Below are 17,414 nucleotides of genomic sequence, written 5' to 3' on the forward strand. Positions count from 1 at the left end.
TTCCCTCAATTACCATTATGCTATCATACGGGTTTTCATTTGGTATCTCGTTTCCCAACCCCGTGAAACTGTAAGCTCTATTAGGACAAGGACCAATTTAATCTTGTTCACCACTGTATCTTCATGTTCTAATAAGGGCACATAAAATAGGTATTCAGTAAGTGTTAAAAGCGAGGCAGTAGACAAGAAAGGAAAACAGTATGTGCAAATAAATGCTGGCACACAACATACAGGTGTGAGGACGGCAAGAGATGGGATCCTGTTCCTAGAAAATTGAGACCTTTTCTCCTCCTTCTGTTTGTTCAAGCATTCGTTTTACAGTATATATTACAAAAGCAACAGGAAATTTCCACATTTTCCAAATTTGCTATTTCATTCTAATACTAACTTTTTTTGAAAAACCACACTCACTCCCTGAAGACTCTGATACTCCCATCTAATCCATCTTCCATCCTGTCAGAATGACTTCTCTAAGATGCCCCGGACCATGTTATTCCCTCTACCCCAAATCCTACAATAGCTACATCACCTCCACTAGCAATCTGCACCCAGGGGGAGGGAGGATGGGGTGAAATTCTGAACAAATTTGTGACTGTCCAGTTGAGAGATGAGGAAGTCTTGAACCAGATCAGTGAGGAGAAGCAGCGGATGTTCAAGACATTCTGGAACAAAGAGAACTTTCTTTCTGCATGGCCAACATAACCACAGCTTCCCCGGAGTATTTTGGCAAAGAAAATAAAAGCAAATGTTAATTGCAAAAATTTGGGCTGTTTTAAAAATTGGTTATGGGTACTTAAGAAACTTTCCAAGGTTTTAAAACCAAACTTCTGTCTTATTATTAGTATATAGAGTACCGCAGACTTTAGTAATAAATTTGCCCCTGGAAATTAAACTGCTAAGAATTCACACATACGTGATGTTTCTCTAACTGTAGGTTAAAGAACTAAGAATACAGGTCTCAGAACTCAATCCTCAGATCTACTTAAATTGAATCATGGAGGTCAAACTTGAAAATCTGCACTTTTAACAAATCTCCTCAGTGATTCCTATGCTCAAACTTAAGAACCACTGAAATGCAGATTATCTGTCTGTAGCAGACAGCCACTAAAAGAGACATTGTGTGAAGTGTATGGAGCCTTGGGAAACATCCAAGTTCAATCAAGTTAAGAAAAGTATACGATGGGACTTCCCTGGCAGTCCAGTGGTTAAGACTTCGCCTTCCAATGCAGGGGGTGAGGGTTCGATCCCTGGTCGGGGAGCTAAGATCCCACATGCCTTGGGGTCAAGAAACCAAAACATAAAGCAGAAGCAATATTGTAACAAATTCAATAAAGACTTAAGAAAAAAAAAAGTATATGCTCAGGAATGGAATACAAAATCTAGAATCTAGTCAACCTTACTGTAACATGACTGCCTCAAGTACTGATGGAACAAAAAGTTAGTATGCAGGAAGCATTTAAAAGACAGAAGGGTAGACTAAGAACTTGCAGCATTTACCCAGCTCATATCAACAGGAGATAGGAGGACTTTGACAATACTGTCGGGATTACTCCTATGTGGGACAGAATGGCTCATCTGATCTTTCCAAAGCCTGAAAACCATCTATTTCCCTATGCTCTAATTATAAGCTCCTGAAGGGCTGTTCTATGAATTTAGTGCCTTATTATGAAGAGGTGACTCTTGAACTAGCAGAAAAATAATCAGCCACTGAAATTATATTTCTGTTACATCCATCTCCATGATAAGATGAAACACTGGTATTCCGATCTGTCCAGTAGACTAAAGAGGTTGGTATTCGTGCATTCATTTGGTTGGCATAAATTATCCTCCCATGACAAACAGTCCCTGGGAAGACTGGTATAATTTTAGTTCCTGGACATGCATTACTAGAAACTGAAACTGAAGAGGATGTACCCAAACTGTATCCCATGAGAGGCCCTGCTTTACTAAAGTAGTATCTCTCTGACATCTTTTCTTTAATAAAAGCATTCCCCAAGAAGCAGCCGCATAGCACAGGGAGATCCGCTCGGTATGTAGCTGATTCACTTTGTTATAAAGCAGAAACTAACACACCATTATACTCCAATAAAGATGTTAAAAAAAAAAAAAGGCATTCCTCAAGACCAAAATGTTTTAAGTAAGTCACGTTACTTACCAAAAATTATATTCGATGTACCTAGCATATAAATCTGCTTTAGAATCTCATGAAACTTTCACAGAAAATATTCATATTCAGTATTTCAACAGAAACAGGAGAAATACTTCTCAACTGCTGCACTTTGGCCATTTGGCTTTCTCTTCCACCAATGGTCTGGTTTTCTGATATCTATTTTCAATTAATAAGCAGAATGTAGTTTTTGGTCCAGTAAATGGACAAAAAATCTCTGGATGTAGAGATGACTTAAGGCTAAAGGAGCCTTGGACTTCCCTGGTGGCGCAGTGGTTAAGAATCCACCTGCCAATGCAGGGGACACGGGTTCAACCCCCGGTCCAGGAAGATCCCATATGCCGCGGAGCAACTAAGCCCGTGCGCCACAACTACTGAGCCTGTGCTCTAGAGCCCATGAGCCACAACTACTGAAGCCCGTGCTCCTCAACAAGAGAAGCCACTGCAATGAGAAGCCCACACACCACAACAAAGAGTAGCCCCCGCTCGCCAAAACTAGAGAAAGCCTGCGCACAGCAACAAAGACCCAACACAGCCAAAAATTAAAAATATAAATAAATAAATAAATTTATTTATTTATTAAAAAAAAAAAAGCTAAAGGAGACTTGGAAGACAAGGGCCAAATAAGAAACCTGCAAAGCCTAGTTAAGCATGGAAGGTTTGTCCAAGATAACTCTTCCCCAGGAGGTTCCGTTTCCTGCAGCTTACGCAGGGAAAACAAAAGCCCACTAGCCATGCTGTGCTGCTAAAACTGCTTGGACCTCACCTCTGAGCTGCCACGTCTCTGCTGTCAATCCAGCAGCTCCAGGGCACTCCTGGCCCAATACTTCCACTCCAAGCCTGACCCTTTCCATCTTAGTTTTACAAGGAGCTCAGAAATAAGTCACTCTGGGGATTTTTTTTAAAAAATGGATTATGAAGCATGTCTCCCTTAAGAAAAAAAAAACTGGCTATAAGTCAAGATAGTCAGATTCCAGCCTAGGTTGTTTTACTCTGTGACCTTGGACATTTCACTTATCTGAGTCTCATTTACATAATGAGAGATTTGAACTAGATGAAAGGTTTCAAATCTCTGGGGGCAACAGCACTCCTTTTTTTTAAAAAAAAAAAATTATTTATTTAGGCTGCGCCAGGTCTTAGTTGCGGCAGGATCTTCGTCGTGGCTTGTGGGATCTTTAGTTGCGGGATCTCGGCATGCGGGATCGTTTATAGTTGTGACACACGGACAGCTTAGTTGCAGCATGAGGGCTTCTTAGTTGCGGCATGCATGTGGCATCTAGTTCCCCGACCAGGGATCAAACCCGGGCCCCGTGCATTGGGAGCGTGGAGTCTTACCCACTGGACCACCAAGGAAGTCCCAGCATTCCTTTTATTACACAAAACTCTTACATAAAACTCCATTTGTTCACTTCTTTCCAATTCCACTGCCATCATCCTATCCTAAAGCACCATCATCTCTTGCCTAGACTACTACCATCATTCCAATGTAGACAACCCACTTCTCTCACTCTACTCCAAACAACAGCCAGAGTACTCTTAAAAACATAAAACTAATCACTTGACCATGCTTTAAAACATTCATAGATTTCCTCTTGTACTTGGACCAAGTTCAAAATTCTTACCAGGAGCTAAAGCCCAGCAAGATCAGATTTCCTTCCTTCCTCCAACCTCATCTTAATACACCCTCCCTTCTCTCCCACCAAGCTCAGCCATTGGGGCTCTATATACTTCCTCAAACAAAGCCCTTTCTTGCCTCAGGTGCCTCTCCCCTCCCCCACCACTCCTTTTTAATACAGTTTTATTAAGAAATAATTTACTTATTATACAATTCATCCTTCTAACCCATTAGCAGTCACTCCCCATTTTCCTTGAACCCTCTCAGCCGTAGGCAACCACTAGTCTACTTTCTGTCTCAATAGATTTGCCTATTCTGGACATTTCATAAAAGTGAAATCATCCAACATGTGATCTTTTCTAATTACCTTCTTTCACTTAGCATAATGTTTTCAAGGTTTATCAATGTTGTAGCATTTATCAGTACTATGCTTCAAGCCTCTTAAAATAGCTGTATTATGATGTCTGGAATTTCCTTTAAAATATTCTAAGGGAAAAAAGGAGGGGGAACATATGAAACACGATTGGCAAAAATGTTGATAATCATTGAAGCTAAGTGATGGGTACACAGTTCATTAAACAATTCTATTTTCGTGCATGTTTGGAAATTTCCAAAATAAAACATATATTTAAAGATAAATAAATCTTTCCATCCTTTGGGTTTGAGCTTAAATAACATCTCTTCAGAGAAAACCATCCTACCTTAAAGGGACCCTCCCATTTTTCCTGCCTAGTACTTATCACAACTTTTGAGTATAAAAATGTTTGTTAATGCTGATGTATTACCTCTCTCTCCCCCACTAGAGTGAACACTCAGTAGAGAGACAGCTAGGGTCTAGCACCTCATCCAACCCATAATGGGCAAACAAACATTTAATGAATGAAATTAGGGTGGACAGCCCAGAACCCCTCCTTCATTATTAGTTTAGGCTCCTTCCAGAGCAACTTCTTGCAAAAGTGAAAAATTTTCCTATTACTATAAGCAGCAATACTTCAGACACTATAGCTATGAACACTCAGATATTTCCTCAGCTGTTCATGTTTCACTCTGGGACCATCCATTCCTTTAGACAAGAAAGCTCACATAACCCCAGTTTGAATTAGCAGGATGGCATGTTTGTACCATGGTCTCACTGATATAGCTGATTTCTCCTGCCTTGGGCAGGCTTTTGGCAGAAAGACCTAACTCCAACTTGATACACAAGTTTGTTTTATTGGATTCTTAGAACCTTTTTTATTGACTAAATCATCCATTAATTTCAATAGTTTTTATGGATTAAATATACACAGAAGTACATTTTACAATAGTAACACCAATCCACAGTAAATCCAACAGTAAAGTGACTCCAATCATTCTTTCCATTTGCTCATTCACATTACTTAAAAAGATCTTTCATATTTTCCTGGCTGCTCTTTAACTAAGAAATTCTGTTAAACATCTAAAGCACTGGCATAGCCAACATCTGTTTATGGACAAAAGTCTCCCAGAGACCATAAAAACTCATGTGAAATGAAAACACAACATTTATTTTAATGAAGTGTGCTGTTTAATGTGTAGGCAAAGATCATGTATGACACTAGTTATCAGGCTAGTTTCTAACAGAGGCTGCAGCTGCATAGGAAAACAAAGCAATCTACAGATTCAATGCAATCCCTATCAAACTACCAATGTCATTCTTCACAGAACTAGAACAAAAAATTTCACAATTTGTATGGAAACACAAAAGACCCCGAATAGCCAAAGCAGTCTTGAGAAAGAAAAATGGAGCTGGAGGAATCAAGCTCCCAGACTTCAGACTATACTACAAAGCTACAGTAATCAAGACAGTATGGTACTGGCAAAAAAACAGAAATATAGATCAATGGATCAGGATAGAAAGCCCAGAGATAAACCCACGCAAATATGGTCACCTTATCTTTGATAAAGGAGGCAAGAATATACAATGGAGAAAAGACAACCTCTTCAATAAGTGGTTCTGGGAAAACTGGACAGCTATATGTAAAAGAATGAAATTAGAACACTCCCTAACACCATACACAAAAATAAACTCAAAATGGATTGAAGACCTAAATGTAAGGCCAGACACTATAAAACTCTTAGAGGAAAACATAGGCAGAACACTCTATGACATAAATCACAGCAAGATCCTTTTTGACCCACCTCCTAGAGAAATGGAAATAAAAACAAAAATAAACAAATGGGACCTAATGAAACTTCAAAGCTTTTGCACAGCAAAGGAAACCATAAACAAGACGAAAAGACAACCCTCAGTATGGGAGAAAATATTTGCAAACGAAGCAACTGACAAAGGATTATTCTCCAAAATATACAAGCAGCTCATGCAGCTCAATATCAAAAAAACAACCAACTCAATCCAAAAATGCGCAGAAGACCTAAATAGACATTTCTCCAAAGAAGATATACAGATCACCAACAAACACATGAAAGTATGCTCAACATCACTAATCATTAGAGAAATGCAAATCAAAACTACAATGAGGTATCACCTCACACCAGTCAGAATGGCCATCATCAAAAAATCTATAAACAATAAATGCTGGAGAGGGTGTGGAGAAAAGGGAACCCTCTTGCACTGTTGGTGGGAATGTAAATTGATACAGCCACTATGGAGAACAGTATGGAGGTTCCTTAAAAAACTAAAAATAGAACTACCATATGACCCAGCAATCCCACTACTGGACATATATATACCTGGAGAAAACCATAATTCAAAAAGAGTCATGTACCACAATGTTCACTGCAGCACTACTTACACTACCCAGGACATGGAAGCAACCTAAGTGTCCAATGATAGAGGAATGGATAAAGAAGATGTGGCACATATATACAATGGACTATTACTCAGCCATAAAAAGAAATGAAATTGAGTTATTTATAGTGAGGTAGATGGACTTAGAGTCTGTTATACAGAGTGAAGTAAGTCAGAAATAGAAAAACAAATACTGTATGCTAACACATCTATATGGAATCTAAAAAAAAGAAAAAATGGTTCTGAAGAACCTAGGGGCAGGACAGGAAGAAAGATGCAAATGTAGAGAATGGACTTGAGGACACAGGGAGGGGGAAGGGTAAGCTGTGACAAAGTGAGACAGTGGCATGGACATATATACACTACCAAATGTAAAATAGATAGCTAGTGGGAAGCAGCCACATAGCACAGGGAGATCAGCTCTGTGCTTTGTGACCACCTAGAGGGGTGGGATAGGGAGGGTGGGAGGCAGACGCAAGAGGGAGGGGATATGGGGATATATGTATACGTATAGCTGATTCACTCTGTTATATAGCAGAAACTAACACAACATTGTAAAGCAATTATACTCCAATAAAGATGTTAAAAAAAAAAACTTGTGAAAGAACACTCTGCAAAGAAGAGGTTAAGATTCTTTGCTGTCATTTTGATTCCACAAGGGAAATCAACTTTTGTCTACTGAAACCCGTCTCTAAAATAAAAGTGGGTATCAATGGGAAATATAATTGAATATTTTAAAACTTTATGTACAATCAAGATTCATTTTCAAATCCTGTTCTTTCACATCTAATTCTTCTTCTTCCCAACTGCTACTGCTTCAACTGTACTACTGGAAGCGCTTGATTTGCCAGAGAGTCTACCCTCCAACACTTGATTCCCCATCCAAGCTGTCAACTGATGCCCAAGTTCTCTCCTGTTTTCATTACTTGTATCATGAAACTCTCTTTCTAAAGCCTGACATTATCCGTGTCAAAAACCATTCATCAGGGCAGCACAGACCATCTCACTGCCAACTTCTCCTCTCCAGCTGGCCCCCACTGCATCCACTCACAGACATATTCGCCAAGCATCTGGTCATGCCAATCTCACCTCAAAGCTTTCTTTTTTTTTTTTTTTTTTGCTGTACGCGGGCCTCCCACTGTTGTGGCCTCTCCCGTTGTGGAGCACAGGTTCGGACGCGCAGGCTCAGCGGCCATGGCTCACGGGCCCAGCCGCTCCGCGGCATGTGGGATCCTCCCGGACCGGGGCACGAACCCGTGTCCCCTGCATCGGCAGGCGGACTCTCAACCATTGCGCCACCAGGGAAGCCCCAAAGCTTTCTTTTAAGTTGAATCAGATACCTGGCGTGCTTTGCTTCCTACTCCTCTTCCATCATCCAAATAGTTCCTAAAATTCTACCTATTCCAGGAAGCTTTTCCAGGAGAGGTGAAAGATTTCACTGCCTAATTTTTGCTGACAGATCTCAAAACTGTCACAGATAGTTCTCTTTGCCCTCTCTTCCTAAAACGTTTACCAACATGTATGTAAAGCACAGAATATGAGTTACAGTTAACACACATCAGCAGGTTCACTTTTTATGCTTTTGGAGAAAAGTCTAAATTTTGTTTGGAGGAGAGAAATCAAGCATTAATATAATCCCTGATCACACAAATAAATGGCATGAGGAAATCTGCCAGATCATCAAATTTATACTATGTAATGCTGGCCCAGATGAGTATATTTCAAGCAATGAGAGTGGATATGAGGTACATCTGCTCCATCCCATATGACTTTGTCACTACATTTTAGAAAGATGACTCTTCTTTTTCAACTTTACACACACACACACACACACACACACACACTCTCACTCTCTCTCTCTCTCTCTCTTTTGCCGTTATCTTCTTCATCTGCAACTATCAAATTGCAGACTTATGAAGAGCAGTGACCAGGTCATTCTAGGCAGTGTTTAGCACTTGATGCAAAGATGATCATGGCTTCTGAAAACGATTAAGTCAAACCTTACAAATAAAGATGGGGAAGGCAACACAGAAAGAGGAAGAGTAAATATTTTTTCAGGAGTTTAGAAACTACAGGTGATCTTATATTCTTGATGTCTAGTATTTAGTATACTATGATTTTTAAATATAAAATAATTTTGAAAAAATATAATGCCAAACTCTGGTCTGCACAGATATGGGGTTTTACTTCCAAACAATCCTCCTCAAAAAGCATTTAATAAGTGCTAACTATATGTAGGTCACAGTGTTAGGCACAAGAGACAACTGTCCTCAAAGAACCTATCTCCAGTTGAAGAATCAGGGCATACAGAAAAGACAGAAAGAACATAAGGCAACAGAAGCAGAGGAAAACACTGCCTGTAAGGCCACTGAGCAAGGCTTCCTGGAAGGGGTTAGGCTCGAGTTAGGCTTGAATGCATGAACTAAAGATAGGTTTTAGTTAAGTAAATGAGAGGAAAGGTGGACAGTATTTGCAATAGCTAGAGAGTTGGAAAGCACAGGGACTGGTCAGAGGAAGGTGAGGGGGGAAAAATGGAGATGATGAGGCTGGTGAAACAGGGAGAAGCCAGATGATAGGGATCCTGAATGGAGAACAAGGGTGAGAAGGACAAAGTGGTGTTTCAGAGACATGAAACAATAGAATGGAAAGGGAGGGTTAAGCCCTGAGAAACTAGAAGGAAAATACTGACAAGATCTGGTGATTGACCAGTGCCTAAGAAGAGTATAGTCCCTGTTGTCTACCCCCCAGATATGTCCTTCTCTATTCCTTCCCGAGAGCCATCAATTTCCTAGCAATAATAAAAAAATACATGTTACAAAATGATTTCTAGTAATATTATTTTCTACACTTGAAATTGTAAAATTATAAGATTAACAAATGTTAAATGGTCTTTATTTCCATGGTTAAAAAGTAATCAACTATACAAATGTTTTTCTTCACCACCACATGAGAACAAAACTGACGATATGATTCCATCATGATAGAAGGTTTCATTGGTAACTCAAACACATATTAGGTTCTGCCAATATTCACCTATTCAACAAATATTTACTGTGGAATAAATACTATGAATTTAATATTATTATCTTCAGGACTCAATTACAGAGTCAGAGACAGCCTGATGAATGATAAACATCCCCAATAAGTAGCCAAAAGACAAAGGTTCTGGACTTGGCTCTGACTTTGAGATCTCACAGTTGGGGAAATTACTTCATCTCTCCCAACTTCTGCAAATGAGCACCAAAGCAACTGACATTTATGGAATGCTTTCAGTTTTCATGGATAAGTTTTCCTCTCCCATATTTTATACCATAACTTCACTGACTAACATTCTTGAAGTTGGAAAAGACTGGTTTTATTACTTCATAATTTACAGATGCGGATACCAGATGTTAGTGATAAAGCAGTGATTCCAACCTAAGTCTTTGACCCTAAACCCCATACTCTTTCCACTACATTAGACTTACCCTACCTACTTCATAAAATTATTTGAACAAATTACAGATATGGAAATGCTTTAGAAAGGTTACAGCAATACACAAATGAAAGCAATATTATTTTGTTTGGCTGTGGCCAGGAGAGAATGCAAGTTTTATGGGGCTTAGAGCCTATACAAGTTGAGGCTCTCTCTTTAAGAAAAAGAATACAATGATATGGTAAAAATCTCAGAGGGGACCCATGAAAGTGAGGATACCTGAAACTTAACTTTCATTTAGCTTCAAGGTAGATCTGCCTCTGGATGTAACACAAAAAAAATTCACCAGCCAACCTACTAAGATAAAGAATTGCCCTCTAAAACCTAACTTCTGTCTTCTAAGTAGTGTGAAAATAACAGAACAGAACAGTGGGCACAGAACAACAACAACAAAATACGTATGCTTGGCCTTTATTCCCTCAAGATCATTCACAATAAACCATATATCAAAAACTTCCAGTTACAAATAGTCTTTGCTATGTCTTTATTAGGATTAAAAGAACAAATTACCTACTAACGAAAAATAATTATAATGAAAGTGACAAAAGAATTATTTTGCTAAAATAATTAAGCTAGAACATCATACCACACAATAATTATTGTTTTACACACACACGGGTATAAACACGCACACACTCATATTTACTCACAATTTGGCAAGCAAAAGATCTCATTAAAAAAAAATTTACCTCGTCTTCGCCCATAGCTCCTGGCTGCATGTAAACACAGAAGAAAACCATGGGTATTTGTATCAAAATGGTGAATTTAGAAATAAAAAAATATTCACACAAACCTTTTCTAAGTATTCTCAGAATCAATCTGGAGATACTGTTCAACTTGACTACAGACATATTATATTAAAAAAAACCTTTATGAAGCACAAGTTAAATCACAATCTTAAAGAGAAATTCAACTGGATGTGGCAGCCACTGGAAAAGATACAATGGGTGCTTTAGTTTCACAAGTCTTATAAGGATTTACACTGTGGCGCATTATCTATATCAGATATAGATAGAGTTCTTTAAAATTTTTTTCTGATCTATAAATCTTCATTTGAACTATATGTTACCACCAGACATCACTTTAAAGATAAAACCATTCATTCTAAATAAAATCTGCAGCGTGTGGTGGTCATTCTAAATTTCTTCACACACACACACACACACACACACACACACACACACACACACACACTTCAGAGTCCCCTGAAAACTGTATAGAAATTTTATACACAATTAGCTGTTGCTTTACAAAATGTATTTCTGTAAAATTTTCAGTGACATTTCTCTTAGCCTCCTCAGTTACTTTCCATACAGTATTACAAATGCAGGGAAAACAATATATTTTTCATCTAGAAAGTGAACTGAAAAAGTAGAAAGGGATTAGGCAATGGGTACATCCCAGGCTATGCTGAAGAAGAGAGCACTTTAAAGATTTTCTTCCCCCTCAAAACGCAAGGCCCACAGAATGCATTGTTACAATGTTTAATAAAGCTAGAGATCCTGTCATCTAAAATGACTTTCAAAGCCAAAGTTTTTCAAATTTGAAACCCCGAGTTCTGTAAAAAATAAATGAGAACTCTAATCCATTTTTTAAAGGCATGAAATGTTATAACATTAAATTTAAACTAAAAAACAAGGATAATTTGGGGTTACATTCCCAGTATAAGGTAGAACTAAATAAAACTACTTCTCTCCTAGGAAAAGAATTCAGACTTTTCAGGTAGAAAGTTGAAATACTAGTTGGCCAACCTCATCTTCTTGTAGTTTCCATTTTTCTTCAGACATCGTACTCACCCCACTGATACACCTTTGGCCTCTTCACTTTCCCATGACACAAATATTATAAAGTATTATCCAGCTTAAAAAGGATTATTCAAACCCTACTTACTCCCTAACTCTGTCCCTCGGTATAACTCTCAACGAAAAACACCTTTTCTGAATTTACATAGCAATTACTGTTTGCATCACTTACAAAGGGAATGCATTCTAAAATAAAATTTTAAGGAACTTTTACACTTTTCATTATTTGGAACCTGAAATTCATCTTCCCAGAATAATAAATGGTAGTTTCCTAGCTGGGTCCCCCACAAAAGCCTACTTCACTTATAATAACATGGGTGAATTAACACTAATAGACAACACTTAAAAAAAGAGATGAAAACCAGTTTTGATGTCCCACCATTTATTTTTGTCCTTCTCCCATCCCCAATGATGTCATGCTGTCCAACACCCCCCAAGGCAAAACCTCTATTTAGAGAGAAAATCAAACATTCTGTATTTCAAAATTACTCATTTCTCTCCCAAACAACACATTCCTATTCTTTCATTATACCTGATTTCTGGCCAGATACTCAATAGAAAAGAATCTGATTACGATACTAAGGTACAAATGACTCATCAGACCTTAACATCCCTAAAGGATAAATGAAAATGCTGTTCACTCAAGTCTTCAACTGCTAACCATTCAGGTAATAGAGAACACAAAGTGCATAGACCCAGACAGGCATGGGGGCGGGGAGCAGCACCCCGAACTGGGGATGGGGTAGAGCTGCAAAAGGCATACTTGGGAGTTGTTTTTTGGGTTTTTGTTTGTTTGTTTGCCTTGGAGGAGGTTTTATTTATCTCTCACATTGAAACTGCAAAAATACATCAGTATTTCACAGTTACTTGGGAGTTATAATCAAAGCTTCCTTAAAACAGTTCATGATTTTTATAGATTCTTCTCTTTTTCCCATTTCTAATCGAAGACAGAAAATTGGTTCATGTCAGTCTGCAGGCTCTGATAATATGGAGGCAAAGATGGAATATGGAATAGGCAGCCAATTTAAAGTAGTGATCTTGGGCTTCCCTGGTGGCACAGTGGTTAAGAATCTGCCTGCCAATGCAGGGGACACGGGTTTGAGCCCTGGTCCAGGAAGATCCCACATGCCACGGAGCAACTAAGCCCGTGCACCACAACTACTGAGCCTGCGCTCTAGGGCCCGCGAGCCACAACTACTGAGCCTGCGTGCTGCAACTACTGAAGCCCGTGTGCCTAGAGCCTGTGCTCTGCAACAAGAGAAGCCACTGCAATGAGAAGCCCGCACACAAGGAAGAGTAACCCTCACTCTCCACAGCTAGAGAAAGCCTGTGCACAGCAACGAAGACCCAACGCAGCCAAAAATAAAATAAATAAATAAATTTATATTAAAAAAATTTGCTCATGAGGGCCATTTGCAAATAGACTAATTAGAATCAAACTCTTCCCTAAGGGAGAGATAATGAAGAGAACACCAAGGAGAGAAATTTGGGAGCACAAAAGTAGTGCTTTCCCCTGAGAACAAATATGACTTTTAAACAAGAAAGGCTATTGAATATATAAACTTAGCATGAGCCAGCACAAAACAATCCCACATAGAAAAAAAGGAAATAATGTGACTAATTCTGGGTATATAATATATTCTATGCTAGTACAGATTTATACCAGATATGCCAAGATACGATATACTTTCAAAGTCCAAGAACTACTTCCTCCAAGAACTTTAATTCTTTATTATCAATCATCATCATTACAGATAAAATTCTTTTTACTGTTTCATTATGTATTAAACAACTTTAGACCTCATAAAAAATTACACTCAATTTCTAGAAGTCAAGGTAGTAGTTACCCTTGGCTAGGGGTATTAACCAAAAGGGAACCTGAGGGGAGGTTCTGGGGTATTGGTAATGTTTTGATCTTGATCTAGGTACTGGTTACTTTGTGTTCAATTCCGTGATAATATATCAAGCTACAGTATATATTTATGATCTGCACACTATTTGGTATATAATTATACTTTAATAAAAAACAAAATATTACAAACATTTTAGACCGATTCACTGGGATAAAACGTTATAAGATTAACGTAGAAGGTCCAAAATGCTAACATTTTTGTAGTCTTTAAATCATAAACCTGAATAATCCAAAACTGAAAAAAATTAGACTTATTTTCAATTCATCAGAATAAATATAAAATGGTACATGTACTTTGCAGTGGGATATGCCAGTTACTCTAAAAATAAGTTTACATGATCAATGACTAGTACCTTGTGAATGACACCTCATGTTAATTGTATGGTGTTTGGTTAGGCACAGGAGGCAGCACTGTAAAATGGATCATCTGTTACTCCTTAAGACTTGGCCTGCACTCAGTTTTACATGGCTGCACTCACACATGTGATTCCCTAAGGGCAACTTACAATCTGATTTTAACATCTAAAGTAAATCTTCAGCTACATGGATTCATCTAAAGTTGCTGATGTTTCTGTAAGCCAAGTAACATCATACACAGATTCTACTACAGAGGTTCAAAAATGCTTGTGCATGGCACAACAGAGAGAGAGAGAGAGATCTCCATTCTCTTGTGGATCAAAGTAGCATGCACCCATTTCAGGAACTTAAGCATCCTGGGATGCCATACTTATGAAATCAAATGAACAAGATACAGAGATCTTAGTACATTTTACTAACTGGCTTGGAAATATCTGTCAAGGCTGTTAAAAGTTAACTGTAGTAACAAATTATTAATCACCTTCCTTGCAATAAAATCAGTTTCTTAAAAACACCTTGTAAACTTATTTTTTGAATACCATTTCAGTATACAAAATTAAATTCTATTCGAACATCTAATGGTCCCTTTCAACTTCCATCTAAGTATTAGTCATGCAAAAAATTCTACCTAAGATGGGTTAAGATCTTAAAGTTAGTACAAAAATATCCCCTTTTCCCTAGTTAGACTGTAAATTCCCAAAGCACAGGAGTGATGGAGTTTGTCCCATATATGCCCCTCCTCTATCTTTGTCTTTATAATGGTAGGTGAGATAGTTTTAGCCCAGTAATTTTCAAATCTGGCAAATTATAATTGAAAAGGTCAATTTATTCATAACATAAACTTAGCAGGTAAAAATGATGCTTGAACGGATGGAATACATTTTCATCTACTACATTCCCATAAAGTATTTGGATGTTTTCAAATCCCTTCTTCCCACCCTCTTCTCTTTGACTCTTATCCATTTTTCTCAGAAAAATCTTTCCATTCCATTTGCAAGCTTAAAAAGTAACATTAACAAGTGGCAAGTATAATACTAGTGTTGCTTACATACTTCATAAAGGAAAAGAAATACCATAAAGTAAAATATAATAACCTGATAATTTACCATGCTCCAGGCATTATATGCTGAATGTTTAATGTTGTCTGTTCTAATTCCCAAAGCAACTACCATAATATATATTTCCAGATGGGCAAACTAAGGTCCAAAGAGAATGACTGGTCCAGGTTATTCAGCTACCTAAACAGCAGAGCTGGGATGGAATCCAGGTCCACACCGGCTCTAAAGCATTTATTCTTTTTCTCGTTTAAGTTAAGGTAGTATGTACATTCAATAAAACTCATCCATTGTAAGTTTACAGTTTGATCCATTTTGGTAATCATACACAGCCATGCAACCGGTACCATCATAAACTAGAACAGTTCATCTCCCTAAAACATTTCCTTGTGCCCTTTTGCTGTTGATCTTATCCCCCAAACCATGGCTCCCGGCAATCATTAGTCTGCTTTCTTAGTTTTGTCCGCCCTTTATACAACTTCATATAAATGGAATCAATGTGTTTGACTTCCTTTACTTAGCATAATGTTTTTGAGATTTATCCATGTTATTACATGTGTTAATATTTTGTTTCTCTTTATTGCTGAGTAGTATTCCATAGTATGAAAAAACCACAATTGATCCATTCACCAGTTATTAGGGACTGAAATGTGTTCCCCCTAAAATTCATACGTTGAAGCCCTAACCCACAATGTGACTATATTTGAAGACAGGGTCTTCTACGAGGGAATTAAGGCTGAATGAGGCCATAAGGGTAAAGCCCTAATCCAACAGGACTGGTGTCCTTATAAGAAGAGGAGATACTAGGAGTGCCCATGCACAGAGAAAAGGCCATGTGAGGTCACAACAAGAAGGCAGCCATCTGCCAGCCAAGAAGAAAGGCCTCAGGAGAAACCAACCCTGCCAACACCTTGATCTTGGACTTCCAGTCTCCAGAACTATGAGAAAACAAATTTCTTTTGTTTAAGTTATCCAGTCTATGATATTTTGTTATGGCATCCCTAGTAAAGTAATACACCAGTCAATGGACATCTGGAAAAAAAAGCCTTTATTCCTAACCACCAAGATAGAAAAGCCAGCATTTCAAACCTGTATAGTCCTTGAAAGTACCCAGAAATTCCCTTTAGGATTCCAAAAACTTATCATCCTCTAAGAGTTTGCTTTTTTTTTTTTTTCAAGAGTTTGCTTTCAGTATCATAATCCAAGATTAATAAAGAGAAACTTCTCACCCAAATTTTCTTTATTTCATTATTACTACCATAGCACTATTGTTTTCTATTAATCACTATACTTAAAGCTGTTATTTTATGAATTAAGATCAGAATTTAATAGGTGTTTTTGCGGATTGGTCAGAAAATCTAATTGTCATTAATAACATATGAAACTGCCCTACATTCTAAACAACTGAACTTTTGCAACATTCTGTTTCATTGCTTACAAAATCTTATAGGAAACCTATAGATCTTTAATCAGTGTCCCAAACAAAACAGGAATTACTTCTATAACCAACACAAAGATGTTCTCCCTGGTTCTGCTAGAATATGTTAATCAAGAGTTAAGGTAAAAGAATAAGGAGGCTCACTTCAGTCTTTTCCAGTCTTTTCAAACGTTTTTCTAAGTAGCAGAACCCTCTCTCCTCCAACAAATGAACCCCAGCAAATATGAGATATTTATTCCCTGAACAAGGCTGCTCAGGTTGAAGCAGCACAGGGATTCGGAGCTCCACCTGTCAGGTATCCCTCCCCATAGTGGTCCTTAAAGTACCTCCTTGGATGCTGAGGTTCCATAGAACATGACTGGAAAACTGAAGACTCATGCTACATGGTAGGACAATTCTTTCTAGTTAGAAAGTTCTTTCTTATACTTGCCTCACTATTATCCTTCACCACAGACACCAGCCTTTTATTCGAGGGTTATTACTTTATCTCCTTTCGGTTTTCTTTTCTACAATGAAGTTATATTTAGCTATTCCTCATAAGAAATAGTTTTCCATACCTCACATCATCCTGAATATCCTCTTTCAGATAAACCTAATTTTCCTAATTTTACTTGCCTGTCCAAGCTTCTCATAAGAACAATCAAGGCCCTTTACCATCTGATTTCTAACCACCTTTCAGACCCTCATTCCCACTATTCCATACATCAGATCCATATATTCCAGTCACACCAATTCAACCCACTCCTTTGATAGTATCATTAAAATATAATCACCTATCCAGTTAACATAAGGATCTAGATACCCACATGTGTTTTTTTGTAGG

At 38.0% G+C, this 17,414-nt stretch overlaps 1 protein-coding gene across 5 annotated transcripts in view; it reads right to left on the reverse strand.

Annotated features, from left to right (window-relative positions):
* The window catches only part of CPEB3 (cytoplasmic polyadenylation element binding protein 3), a 176,758-nt gene that overhangs the window by 70,112 nt on the left and 89,232 nt on the right, over window positions 1–17,414 (reverse strand). Inside the window, exon 4 of one of the 5 annotated variants that reach the window (XM_082673963.1) lies at window positions 10,717–10,740. The exons of the other annotated variants lie outside the window; for them this stretch is intronic. Coding sequence (XP_082530089.1) covers window positions 10,717–10,740 — 24 coding nt within the window. The remainder of the gene's footprint in view (window positions 1–10,716; window positions 10,741–17,414) is intronic. 5 annotated transcript variants of the gene reach the window in all.

This window comes from Grampus griseus (genome assembly GCF_964374135.1).
Source record: "Grampus griseus genome assembly, chromosome: 16".
In the NCBI taxonomy this organism is placed as follows: Eukaryota; Metazoa; Chordata; class Mammalia; order Artiodactyla; family Delphinidae; genus Grampus; species Grampus griseus.